This window comes from Oncorhynchus gorbuscha, unplaced genomic scaffold (genome assembly GCF_021184085.1).
Source record: "Oncorhynchus gorbuscha isolate QuinsamMale2020 ecotype Even-year unplaced genomic scaffold, OgorEven_v1.0 Un_scaffold_1314, whole genome shotgun sequence".
NCBI classification, from domain to species: Eukaryota; Metazoa; Chordata; class Actinopteri; order Salmoniformes; family Salmonidae; genus Oncorhynchus; species Oncorhynchus gorbuscha.
Window position 1 is genome coordinate 149,490 of NW_025746126.1, and position 14,384 is coordinate 163,873.

General features: G+C 42.9%; 1 protein-coding gene and 1 pseudogene across 1 annotated transcript; both read right to left on the reverse strand.

Moving 5' to 3' along the window:
• Positions 1-316: 316 nt before the first annotated feature.
• LOC124022280 lies at positions 317-11,500 on the reverse strand (annotated as a pseudogene).
• A 31-nt stretch (positions 11,501-11,531) lies between these two features.
• On the reverse strand, positions 11,532-13,275 carry LOC124022278 (ribonuclease P protein subunit p25-like protein). The gene is given in 3 exon segments (XM_046337207.1): positions 11,532-12,343; positions 12,346-12,532; positions 13,191-13,275. Coding segments are annotated over 2 exon segments (714 nt in total). The 5' UTR covers positions 12,517-12,532; positions 13,191-13,275; the 3' UTR covers positions 11,532-11,800.
• Between the last annotated feature and the right edge of the window lie 1,109 nt (positions 13,276-14,384).

Genomic DNA, 14,384 nt, shown 5'->3' on the forward strand with positions numbered 1-14,384 from the left:
CTTTATGGACAAGCCACTGGGAGCCATCAGCCAAAGTCACTCTGTGGATCAACAACGAAGGATTAGACATAGCGGGTAGTTTAGACCATTTCTTAATTAATAAACATGTTGCTAGATATGCAGTAACATACAACTAACTTTTGTGGGTTTATTTTATAAATATCATACACATTTCATAGCTAATATGATGTTACTCACTTGACTCCCGAGTGGCTGAGAACCCCCACCTGAAAGGACATGCCTTCAAGGGGTCTCCTCATTCTGTCTGCTTCATACACCTTGGAGTTGTACAGCTTCCTCAGGTCAGACATTTTTGATATGTCATAATTGTAGGATCCTCCACCACCTATGAGAAACGTTATAATAACACATAACAATAACATCATAATACTGTATTTATAGATATTTCTTCAAAATAGTTGTTGAAACTTACCACCACTGAAAGAGGATTCCACATTTACAAGCAAAAGGGCCAGAAGAGCTGGCAGGATGAATGCGGTTCTGATGGAGAACATGGCAGGATCCTTTTCCCAAGGATGTTGTTGTCGATACCTAATACACTTTCTGCAGTGAGATAGATTTACCTTTTTATAAACCCCAAGTTGAGACACTCCTCCCTTATTTGCTATTGCAGCACATTCTCTTCAGATAGAAAATAGTCTGGCACACAACAGTGGATTGCAAAATAGTTGGAGCACTTTTTTTTATATATAGATATTTCTTTTTTTACAAATATGCACATTTAAAGGTTATACTCTCAAACCGATTATTCATCATCTTTGAAAGGCTGATAACATAAACTTGAATTTGCCAAGATGTTGTTTTCTCCAGGACACAGGCAATGTTTGGAAAGACAATCAATTATTTATTTGACTGCTGTAAAGGGTTAACTTCTGCCTTGGAACACAGTTTAAAGTTCATTCCTGGGCTTTAGCAAACCAGGAAATTCCCAGAGTGACAACATGACAGAGCAGAACCAGAGAGCAGTACCAGAGAGCAATACCACAGCACAGAGCAGTTACCAAGAGTGTAAATACAGTCACTGCCAGTATCCTGCTGCAATACAGGATACTCCCATGTTGGGAAACAGGGGGAACGGCCAACATGTTTTGTTTTTCCATCAGGAGACCACTTCTATGAGTTGCACTGCAATCAATCTACTAAAAATCCATAAAGAAAGCAGCTATTGTAATTTACCACACAACTTTAGTCAGCACCACATTGTATGTAGAAGTTGTCTGGACGTGAACATGACTTCAGATGTGAATGATGCTGTGGCAGTCCAGGTAAAGGAAGGTCATCCGACTTCCAGCTGCCAGTGGAACCAGAGGCAGTTCAATGAATATTCTAACTTTTCCAGTGTATTGTCACTCACTGTAGAGGGAAATACAGTCACAGCCCGGTGACCATGACCCGATGCGATGGTGGCATATGTCTCTGTTGGGCACTGGGGACATCGGGGCTTCTCAGAAGGCTGGAACAGCTGGCACTCATTCCCCCAATGGCTGGCATGTAGGCGTGGTGAAGAATTGGCAGCTGCACGGACCGTCTTCGTTGGATGCTGCAAAGGAAAACAAGAGTGTAGGACGTTTAATTTCAAAATATATATAGTAGATATTTCTATAAAAAAATATAGTTAAATATACACTGAGTGTACAAAACATTAGGAACATCTTCTTAATATTGAGTTTGCCCTCAGAACAGAATCAATCGTCAGGACATGAACTCTACAAGGTGTCAGAAGCGGTCCACAGGGATCCTGGCCCATGTTGACTCCAATGCTTCCCACAGTTATTTCAAGTTGGCTGGATGTCCTTTGGGTGGTGGACCATTTAACAATATAATAAAGGATCATAGTTTTCACATGGATTCACCTGGTTAGTCTATGTCATGGAAAGAGCACATGTTCATAATGTTTTGTATACTCAGTGTATATATAGAAAGTATAGAAACTATTTGTATTGCATAATGTATCTTTTAGTATCAGAGTAATATATTTTCCTGTACTGTTCAGGTGAGTTGATGTCATCAAAGAGTCCCCTGTTCATCCTGGGCACATCCTCAGAGCACACCTGGGCTCTCAGTCTCACTTCATGGCCCTGTGGACTGGGAGGACTCAGCTCTTCCTCTAGTACTTGCATGGCGACATCCTCCAACTGGTCACCAATCTGCAAAGACCATTTCTATGTTCATTCCCAAAGTTCCACCATCTGAAATGGCATTAATGATTATTAGCTCCACAACAGATGGGTGTTCAACCTACAACGGTTAAAGTTCTGTGAATTGTTTAGACTCAAGACAAGGGATCAGAACTCACCTCTGTGATTCTCCTCCGGAGCTGCTGGTTTTCAGTCCGCAGGCTTTCAAGAGATCTGCCCTGATTGAGACTGCTAGAGGAACTGGAGGTCTCCGAATCCTCCTTGTTAAGATCACATTGTAACCAGCTATTTGGATCCACTTGGTTGGGATTGTCTTGGATTTTTACAAGCTAGGATACAAGACAGAAGCATTCAATTATATTTTTCAAGACGAGTGTTTACACCCAACATCATCTAGCATATACATCCATTTGTAAACAATATACATTGAGAAATGGAAGTGAAACGAGAACATTGAGATAAATGAGACATTTGAACATGAGAGCTCAACATGTATACAAGAGGAGGTTTCAGAGAGGAGGCAGGTGACACCTTGGGCAGGAACACCAGACACAGAGTGCAGGTACAGCAGGAGATCACCACCAAAGCCATGATGAAGAGCTGCACATTAGGGTTATACTGGGTCAGGAAGCACCCGGATGCTCCAATGATAGACATGACGGTCACGTGGTACATGCTCAGCCTTGTGTACTTGCTGTCATCGAGGAGATGGATATGTGCATGCCTTGTTCTCAAGGCCAGGAAACATCCAAGAAACTAAAGAAAATATGGAAAACCATCAACTAGATTATCAACTTTGTTTGAAAAGGATCCTGGATGTTGAACATGGTTCTGGCAATTTCTCTCACCATTAGAAGCACTTTGTAGCCATATACAATGGCGAGCCATTTAGTCAGGTTTGTACTTTCACAGTGCTTCAGGAAGTGCCTTGTATTAACATCTTCACCACCAGGAGCAGTCTGAAACACCACAAAAAGGAAAGACTACTTGAATATTTTTGATCTCCCTCAGAGGTTCACATTTACTACGACTCTACCACACGGTCGACTGCAGACCAGAGCCATTCACTACCACCACACGGTCGACTCCAGACCAGAGCCATTCCAGACCAGAGCCATTCACTACCACCACACGGTCGACTCCAGACCAGAGCCATTCACTACCACCACACGGTCGACTCCAGACCAGAGCCATTCGACTCCAGACCAGAGCCATTCACTACCACCACACGGTCGACTCCAGACCAGAGCCATTCACTACCACCACACGGTCGACTCCAGACCAGAGCCAATCACTACCACACACGGTCGACTCCAGACCAGAGCCATTCACTACCACCACACGGTCGACTCCAGACCAGAGCCATTCGACTCCAGACCAGAGCCATTCACTACCACCACACGGTCGACTCCAGACCAGAGCCATTCACTACCACCACACGGTCGACTCCAGACCAGAGCCATTCACTACCACCACACGGTCGACTCCAGACCAGAGCCATTTCGACTCCAGACCAGAGCCATTCACTACCACCACACGGTCGACTCAGACCAGAGCCATTCACTACCACCCACGGTCGACTCCAGACCAGAGCCATTCACTACCACCACACGGTCGACTCCAGACCAGAGCCATTCACTACCACCACACGGTCGACTCCAGACCAGAGCCATTCACTAGCACCACACGGTCGACTCCAGACCAGAGCCATTCACTAGCACCACACGGTCGACTCCAGACCAGAGCCATTCACTAGCACCACACGGTCGACTCCAGACCAGAGCCATTCACTAGCACCACACGGTCGACTCCAGACCAGAGCCATTCACTAGCACCACACGGTCGACTCCAGACCAGAGCCATTCACTAGCACCACACGGTCGACTCCAGACCAGAGCCATTCACTAGCACCACACGGTCGACGCCAGACCAGAGCCATTCACTAGCACCACACGGTCGACTCCAGACCAGAGCCATTCACTAGCACCACACGGTCGACTCCAGACCAGAGCCATTCAAATAAACAAGGTAAACAAAAAGGCAGTTAAAATTGAAAGGCTAACTTCAACAACGTCTGCATCCCCTACACAACAAAAGATAAGAGAGCAAGACCAAGGTTAAAATGGAAAATGTAATTGAAGTGTTACCTCTTGGCTGAACTCTTCCACTGTTCGTCTGAGTGGATCCACCATCTGCCAGCAGGTTAACAGACACAGATCGATTAGCAGCATTCCCCCGACAATTATCCATAGTTGGTCATCCTTAATAATCTGAAGAAAGAACAGAGAGGGAGAGGATGAGTATTAAATATTAGACAGTAGAGATGGTGATTAAGAGGCCTGTACTTTTTGAGTTTCTTTAACTTGATCTTTTGAACTTTGAGTTTACCTTTTCAATTATCTCCTTATTTTTGACAATTGTCCAGACCCTCCAAGTTTTCGCAAACAATGCCCCAAAGGTTGTGGTGTATCCTACAGAAAGAATATATGTGCGAATCTGTGACAAGAGGAAAACAAATTAAACCATGTGCATCCCTTGAAACAAGGGGTTCCTTCCTTATCACTGAAATGCTTAGACGTTTAAACTCATGTGTCCTCACAGGGCAAAGCAGAACAAACACTTTGTCAGTCACAAGGGATCCATCCAACCCACAGAGGAAGACGGAGGTACAGGCCAGCATCGTACCCAGGATAATGAGGTAGTTCATGGACGGACTGGACTTCTTCATGACCCTATGGGAAAAACTAAATATTGAGATCAACGGGCAGCCTTGTCTGAGCAGAGCATGTGAGTAAGTAAACTGGATAACAATGAAAGAGAGAACAACCTTGTGTTTCGATGAAAGCTACCTCAAAAAGCATCTAGTTCAATAACAAGCCAATACAAGATGCTTGGAATAATGATCATACCAATGGTTGTGATGCTTGATGTGGAAGAAGAAGAAGAAGAGTGCCATGAGCATGGCCAGGCCAGTGGTGGATAACAAGATGATGTAGAGGGGAACACTGACTTCCCACCGCTGGGAGTGTGCCCGGTCTTTAGGCGGCTGCATGCCTATGAAAGGCACAAAAAAGTAGAATGCAAAGACTGTTACAAAAACAAACATTTTTTGTGTGCTTGAGGCGTTATCATCAGATGTCTTAATGCCTTGTCCTAATAGTGTGGCCACCTACCTTGAAACTTGATTAAGTGGTTGAGTTCTAATTCTTCTGCTTCAGCATTATACTGGCCTATCTTAACCTCCCGGCCCTCTGTGGAATCACATGCAGTTGATAAATATTTCACAAAGAATGTTCTCTAAATGCGTGGAAATACACATATGTAATGTTTACCTTGAAATTGGCTTAATTTAATAGTTCCCATGCGTTCCCCATTTCTAAACATAACTTGACCCTAAAAAAAAGAAGAGGAAAAGAAACTCAATTTGACAAGAATATTTGTAAAGCACATCTTATCTTTATTCTTTTGGAGCAACGATCCATCTAAAATGGAATGTTAACACAACAGTCATGCTAACTTACAGTTACACCCTCAAAGCAAATCTCCTTCATGGAATCAAGGACCATTTGTCCAATCTCCTTGCTGCTGACTGTGAAGTTCCGGTGGATGTCATATCTCTCTCTGTGACGAACAGACTCAATGACCCTGGTCAATGCTTTCACCATCACCCAAACTCCATCATAGGCAAACCCATGGAACTTGCTGGCAACCAACCCTCTCTGCAGCAGCTCTCTGTTGTAAGTCTCGTCATACTCTTCTGGGGTCTAAATAGAAACACAAAGGTGTTTGTGTGACTTCTCTTAATGGTATTGCATTACCTTTGCTACACTGCAAATACACTGCTTGAAGTTTTCAACATTACATCCAATTTTTTTGTTATAAACACAAGTTATCCATTGGAGAGAGCATGGTACAGTATCGACAGAATATGCTGTCCGTTGCTGAAAACCTCAGTACCTACCCTTCCTGAGATGCCTTTTATCTGTCTGTTACTGAGGTGTGTGAAGTCCACAGTGATGTAGCCTTCCATTGCGGTCAGCAGGTTGTTTGAAGCACAGTTGGAGGAGTCGGCCTCCTCCCACCAGCTCCCCTGGTAACCGCCAGGGAGGATCCACTGATACCTCCCGCCAAACATGTTCAGGCTGTAAGCCTAGAAGACAAAGGTTATATGGTAATTACAAACACAAATGGTTATCATAACGATAATTCAAAAGTAATTGTGTGATGAATGCGCTGTTAAACTGCTATTAATCTTTGTCTCAAACAAGTGCTAATCATTAATGATGGCATTGTGTTGCATCGCATCATATTTTAATGTAGGTTTTCTGGTTATGTACTTACACAGCAAAATACTTTGGAGGCTGAATTCATCAAACAACCCAATAATGATTGTTACATCCATATCCTGTCGAAAGGGACATGATACAAAACAGATTGACACGCTGAGGATGCATCTGCAATTTTCTGAAATAATGCAATTCAGTGACAAATTCTAACTTTGTAAGTAAAGATGATTTGGGCATATTACTCACCTTCAATTTCTTTACATTGATACATGGGTCAGTGGACAGGCTTTCAGTTACAGCAACAATAACATCAGCCTTGATCAGTTGTTTAGTCAGATCTCTCCTTCTCTTTCAAGGACAGGACAATATAGACTTTACAATTCATACATAAGACAGCATAGTTGTCAGCAGTCTTAATCAATAGGCGAATGCCGGATAACCTTGTATCCCTACTTGTAAATGGCGATAACAGCTACATTGTACACCAAACAGGCATGTGACAGAAAGGGTTGCCACGGTCAGTGGTACCTCTGAGATCCTCTGTACATCCTGGGTCAGCGTCCCTACACGTCTCCACTTGTAGTTCTGTAGGATCTTCACAACAGCCTGATTGACTGTGTTGTCCGAGGTGACCATTCGGAAGAAGTTGGGATATTTTTTCTCATCATCTAAAACAGGCGTTGTTGCAGCAAAAGACAGCTGAAATATTGAATGCTCAATAACGTTAGGCTTGAAGAGCACTAAATCAGTATTTGAAGTACTACCAATTGTGTTATTTGCATGTATTTCACCTATTAAATAACATGCTCTATTGTGATACACAATACAACGTGATGTAAAATGGTTGCTCAGTGTCTACAATACAGTGTGATGTAAAATGGTTGCTCAGTGCCTACAATACAGTGTGATGTAAAATGGTTGCTCAGTGCCTACAATACAGTGTGATGTAAAATGGTTGCTCAGTGTCTACAATACAGTGTGATGTAAAATGGTTGCTCAGTGTCTACAATACAGTGTGATGTAAAATGGTTGCTCAGTGTCTACAATACAGTGTGATGTAAAATGGTTGCTCAGTGCCTACAATACAGTGTAATGTAAAATGGTTGCTCAGTGCCTACAATACAGTGTAATGTAAAATGGTTGCTCAGTGCCTACAGTACAGTGTGATGTAAAATGGTTGCTCAGTGCCTACAATACAGTGTGATGTAAATGGTTGCTCAGTGCCTACAATACAGTGTGATGTAAAATGGTTGCTCAGTGTCTACAATACAGTGTAATGTAAAATGGTTGCTCAGTGCCTACAGTACAGTGTGATGTAAAATGGTTGCTCAGTGCCTACAATACAGTGTGATGTAAAATGTTTGCTCAGTGTCTACAATACAGTGTGATGTAAAATGGTTGCTCAGTGTCTACAATACAGTGTGATGTAAAATGGTTGCTCAGTGCCTACAATACAGTGTAATGTAAAATGGTTGCTCAGTGCCTACAATACAGTGTAATGTAAAATGGTTGCTCAGTGCCTACAGTACAGTGTGATGTAAAATGGTTGCTCAGTGCCTACAATACAGTGTGATGTAAAATGGTTGCTCAGTGTCTACAATACAGTGTGATGTAAAATGGTTGCTCAGTGCCTACAATACAGTGTGATGTAAAATGGTTGCTCAGTGCCTACAGTACAGTGTAATGTAAAATGTTTGCTCAGTGCCTACAATACAGTGTGATGTAAAATGGTTGCTCAGTGTCTACAATGCAGTGTAATGTAAAATGGTTGCTCAGTGCCTACAATACAGTGTGATGTAAAATGGTTGCTCAGTGCCTACAATAAAATGTTTGCTCAGTGTAATGTAAAATGGTTGCTCAGTGTCTACAATACAGTGTAATGTAAAATGGTTGCTCAGTGTCTACAATACAGTGTGATGTAAAATGGTTGCTCAGTGTCTACAATACAGTGTGATGTAAAATGGTTGCTCAGTGTCTACAATACAGTGTGATGTAAAATGGTTGCTCAGTGTCTACATGTTTGCTCAGTGCCAGTACAACATGGTTGCTCCAGTGTGATGTAAAATGGTTGCTCAGTGTCTACAATACAGTGTGATGTAAAATGGTTGCTCAGTGCCTACAATACAGTGTAATGTAAAATGGTTGCTCAGTGCCTACAATACAGTGTGATGTAAAATGGTTGCTCAGTGCCTACAATACAGTGTGATGTAAAATGGTTGCTCAGTGCCTACAATACAGTGTGATGTAAAATGGTTGCTCAGTGTCTACAATACAGTGTAATGTAAAATGGTTGCTCAGTGCCTACAATACAGTGTGATGTAAAATGGTTGCTCAGTGCCTACAATACAGTGTAATGTAAAATGGTTGCTCAGTGTCTACAATACAGTGTGATGTAAAATGGTTGCTCAGTGCCTACAATACAGTGTGATGTAAAATGGTTGCTCAGTGCCTACAATACAGTGTGATGTAAAATGGTTGCTCAGTGCCTACAATACAGTGTGATGTAAAATGGTTGCTCAGTGTCTACAATACAGTGTGATGTAAAATGGTTGCTCAGTGTCTACAATACAGTGTGATGTAAAATGGTTGCTCAGTGCCTACAATACAGTGTGATGTAAAATGGTTGCTCAGTGCCTACAATACAGTGTGATGTAAAATGGTTGCTCAGTGTCTACTACAGTGTGATGTAAAAATACAGTGTGATGTAAAATGGTTGCTCAGTGTCTACAATGATGTAAAATGTTTGCTCAGTGTCTACAATACATGTAAAATGGTTGCTCAGTGTCTACAATACAGTGTGGTGTAAAATGGTTGCTCAGTGCCTACAATACAGTGTGATGTAAAATGGTTGCTCAGTGTCTACAATACAGTGTGATGTAAAATGGTTGCTCAGTGTCTACAATACAGTGTGATGTAAAATGGTTGCTCAGTGTCTACAATACAGTGTGATGTAAAATGTTTGCTCAGTGTCTACAATACAGTGTGATGTAAAATGGTTGCTCAGTGTCTACAATACAGTGTGGTGTAAAATGTTTGCTCAGTGCCTACAATACAGTGTGGTGTAAAATGTTTGCTCAGTGCCTACAATACAGTGTGAATGTAAAATGGTTGCTCAGTGCCTACAATACAGTGTGGTGTAAAATGTTTGCTCAGTGCCTACAATACAGTGTGATGTAAAATGGTTGCTCAGTGCCTACAATACAGTGTGATGTAAAATGGTTGCTCAGTGTCTACAATACAGTGTGATGTAAAATGTTTGCTCAGTGTGATGTAAAATGTTTGCTCAGTGTCTACAATACAGTGTAATGTAAAATGTTTGCTCAGTGCCTACAATACAGTGTGGTGTAAAATGTTTGCTCAGTGCCTACAATACAGTGTGGTGTAAAATGTTTGCTCAGTGCCTACAATACAGTGTGGTGTAAAATGGTTACAGTGTCTACAATACAGTGTGATGTAAAATGGTTGCTCAGTGTCTACAATACAGTGTGATGTAAAATGGTTGCTCAGTGTCTACAATACAGTGTGATGTAAAATGTTTGCTCAGTGTCTACAATACAGTGTGATGTAAAATGGTTGCTCAGTGTCTACAATACAGTGTGGTGTAATATGTTTGCTCAGTGCCTACAATACAGTGTGGTGTAAAATGTTTGCTCTCAGTGCCTACAATACAGTGTGATGTAAAATGGTTGCTCAGTGTCTACAATACAGTGTGGTGTAAAATGTTTGCTCAGTGTCTACAATACAGTGTGGTGTAAAATGTTTGTTGCTCAGTGCCTACAATACAGTGTGGTGTAAAATGTTTGCTCAGTGCCTACAATACAGTAAAAAGATACCTGTACAAGGTTCCACCCCTGTAGTGATTCAGCAATGACGGATGTGACTGATGGACACACACCTCCAAAGATCATTAAGTATTTTGGCCCAAAGCATATGGCATCAAAGTAGGCTTTAAGTCCTTTGGCAATATTACACTAAAAGACAAAGAGAAAACGAAGAGTGAACTGTCTCACTCCATTCATCATCATTATGATTCCAAATGCACTGAACAGCTTACATGTCCTTTTTTGCATTCAAATACACTACTTTTAACCTTGTTCTCCACATAAACAATGTACACCCCACTAACAGAGGCTTGTTGGTCCAAAAAACACCAGTCCACTAACACACCAGCAAACGTTACCTCTGAATCTATGATGTGAAAATTGATCTCATAGTTTCTTAGAGGAGTCTGCTGCCTGCTCAGGTCGTCTAGAGCGAGCTGGACAGCCGGCAACACGGACGCCGTAAGGTTTCCCTGCCCTGGGTTGTCTGTCAGCGGCATGATCCACAAGACTGGCAGAGAGTGGCGAACCTGGGACAGAGAAGGAACAACGACCAGCCATGAGAGAACCAGGATCTGTCCTGAGCTTGCCCGTCCACCACCACTCATCCTTTCTCCCTGTCACTTCCCAGTCTCCACTCCCTGGTGTATTTCTCCTCCTGACTAGCACACCTCCTGTAATGGAGTCAGGTCCTAGTTAAGACCCCTTAATCCTCGTCTGTTCCAGCCAGGCCATTCCACACACCGCAGCTGCTCCCTCAAGAGAATCCACTGAAGAGGATAAAGGGATAAGGTGCTGGCAGTGACTGACGAGGTTACCTACATCTGTCACTCTGATCCCACTGCACACATTCACTGATTGCTATGCTCTGGTTTTATTCTAGAAGGAACTTTTAATATAACTTTTCAATATTTTGACATTTACAATGCAGGTTATTCCCCTGTGGATTATGAAAAAATGTAGCTCCACAATCAGACGTATAGGTTAAAGAAATGGTCTGTGATTGACAGCTGATGTTTTTACAGGGAAAGAATACCTTTATGTTCAAGACCGCTCAAACCTTCAAACTCTGGCATCATTACATTATCACCACAAGATGGCAGTGCTGTTCAACTTCTCAAAAGAGCTCAAGCAGAACGTTCAATTAACTCCTTTATCCAGCAATAACATTCATTCATTTGAAAGTGTTATTGTTCTGCATGTAGTTGCAGAACAAGCTATAATACATTTTCTATAAAAATAAAACATCAAAATGACCAGTGCAATCATGTACAGGCTACACTTTATTTACTTATAAATGAGACAAAATATTGAACTTAAATATAAGAGCACAAAAAAAAAAAGTCTGAAAATTCTCAGGCTTGACCTATGAACTTAGGCACTCGCTAACATCCTCTCTCCCAGAAAGTGAGTCATAACACAATAACGGAAAAGTTGGAAAGGTTGATATTTTGTGCACTCATTGGCCGATGGGGGACTGTCTTGTGATTATAACAGGTTGGTCCAAAGGCCTCTCCCACACACAGAACACATCTCATTCCTGCCCTGCCAACGCCCCCTTACCACGACTCTGGCCTTTTCCTGGCTCTCTGGATCGATCAGTCTGTCTGACAGGGCCTCCTGGTCCCTTACCCCTGCCACCACCACCTCCCCTCTTCCTCCTGCCCCCATGTCTCTGTCCACCAGCCACCCCTGCATCCTCCTTGGCAGCCTGTGCCCACAGGGCATCAAAGTTCCCTGGAGCCTGGTATCCAGGCAGGCTGGCATCCAGGGGGTCTCTGGACAGCAGTACCCAGATAGCAGGTATGTTCCTACTGACGGTGAGGCTGTCCAGGCCTGCTGCAGGCTCCAGGGGTTCCCACACCTCCAGGACAGTGCTGAAGAGCAGCCTGGTCTGCTGGTGCAAGCCTTTCACACGGCGCTTCAGGATCTCCACACACGTGATGGCCTTGGAGACCCCCTTCCCCATCCCAGTGAATACTATCTGCCGGCTAGGCATCTTTTCCAGTGCCTGGGAGCATGGTGCTTCCTGGACCTCGGTGGTGCTACCCCCTTCTTCGCTCTTAGGCTGCCCCCCCCCTCGCCTTCCAGCGCTCTGGGCTTGACCTCCATGCGGCTCAGGGCGTAGCGCATGAGGTTGCGGATCTTGCTGCCATCCTTCACTCTAACCTCATTGGTGTCGCTGGAGAGGCCGGGGAATGGGCAGGGACAGGGCTGTTCCACCGTCCGCGCCTTACTGTAGTTCTCCATGTCACCTGTACCTTATCTTTGTAGACAGACAGAGACACAAGTACAGAATATTTGATCAACACGGTATTAGAACTAGCGTACAGTAGCCTCAGACTTTTACATAATAATCTTGCTGCCATATCCCTTAATTTTCTAGCTAAATACTCTGGCTGTAGCTGGCCAAGTACCTCATTAATAAAATACAACCACTGACGGTTTCGTTGAGATTCAATGGCCACATGCGCGCCGTGTTAATATTTTAGAGCAACGACAATGAGAAACAGTATGTGGTTGTATTTGATTACCGTTTTATTTAAAAAGGTATGGATTTCAGCAAACAAAAAAGGCACACAACAACAGAGGACAAACATAGGTACACGATAAGGGTTTAACAATTTTAAAAATGTGAAGTATCGACTGCATAGCGAATCGAAGGAGACGGAGTTTCATTTAAAAAACCGAGATCCGTTTAAAAAACGTCGCTCAACTCCGTAGAGTTGATGTAGCCTACTTGGCAAACTCTGGCTGTGCCTAGCTACTGTTAGGTAGGTGTGTCAGCCATGAAGAGACATATGCTATCTAATTAAGATTAACTTCGTCATAAAACTCACGTATTTACAAAAACCCAGTCTTAAGCATCGGGTGTGTTCTGATCAGCCCGGTTAACACAGTCAAATAAACAGTTTATTACTTACCCGAAAACATAGGACATCCGTATGTCGCAAAGGGCTCTGATCGTATGACGTTCGCCACTGCTGCAAAAAGCATTAAAGAGCCCCGGTACATTCTGGGAGTTGTAGTAGATATATATATATCTATATATATCCTTTACTTTTTAAAACATGACTGACTGGAAATAACAACAGAGTTTCTAAAACCATACTAAACCACCTTTGACATAACCACATTAGTAGGCTGGAAGTGTTTGAAGTATAATAATAAGTTGTCTCAGAGAAAATATATGTTTTAGTGGTTTGCGAGAGCAATTTCCTCGGGTTATCTATATTGCAGTAGGTTTCGTTAGCAAATTATTATAAGGGACACTTGCCAAAGATGCCATAAGTGATTAAATGTGCCAGACACACCATTTGTGTTCCTCAGCTAGAGTGTCATTAGGCTACGTCACACCCCCATAACATTGTAGGTATGTTCTGAGGGTTAGTTGTAGGTAGGTTCTGAGGGTTAGTTGTAGGTATGTTCTGAGGGTTAGGTTCTGGGGTTAGTTGTAGGTATGTTCTGAGGGTTAGTTGTAGGTAGGTTCTGAGGGGTTGTTAGTTCTAAGGGTAGTTGTAGGTATGTTCTGAGGGTTAGTTGTAGGTATGTTCTGAGGGTTAGTTGTAGGTAGGTTCTGAGGGGTTAGTTGTAGGTATGTTCTGAGGGTTAGTTGTAGGTATGTTCTGAGGGTTAGTTGTAGGTAGGTTCTGAGGGTTAGGTTCTGTAGGTATGTTCTGAGGGTTAGTTGTAGGTAGGTTCTGAGGGTTAGTTGTAGGTAGGTTCTGAGGGGGTTAGTTGTGAGGTATGTTCTGAGGGTTAGTTGTAGGTAGGTTCTGAGGGTTAGTTGTAGGTAGGTTCTAAGGGTTAGGTTGTAGGTATGTTCTGAGGGTTAGTTGTAGGTAGGTTCTGAGGGTTAGTTGTAGGTATGTTCTGAGGGTTAGTTGTAGGTAGGTTCTGAGGGTTAGTTGTAGGTAGGTTCTGAGGGTTAGTTGTAGGTAGGTTCTGAGGGTTAGTTGTAGGTATGTTCTGAGGGTTAGTTGTAGGTAGGTTCTGAGGGTTAGTTGTAGGTAGGTTCTAAGGGTTAGTTGTAGGTATGTTCTGAGGGGTTAGTTGTAGGTATGTTCTGAGGGTTAGTTGTAGGTATGTTCTGAGGGTTTAGTTGTAGGTATGTTCTG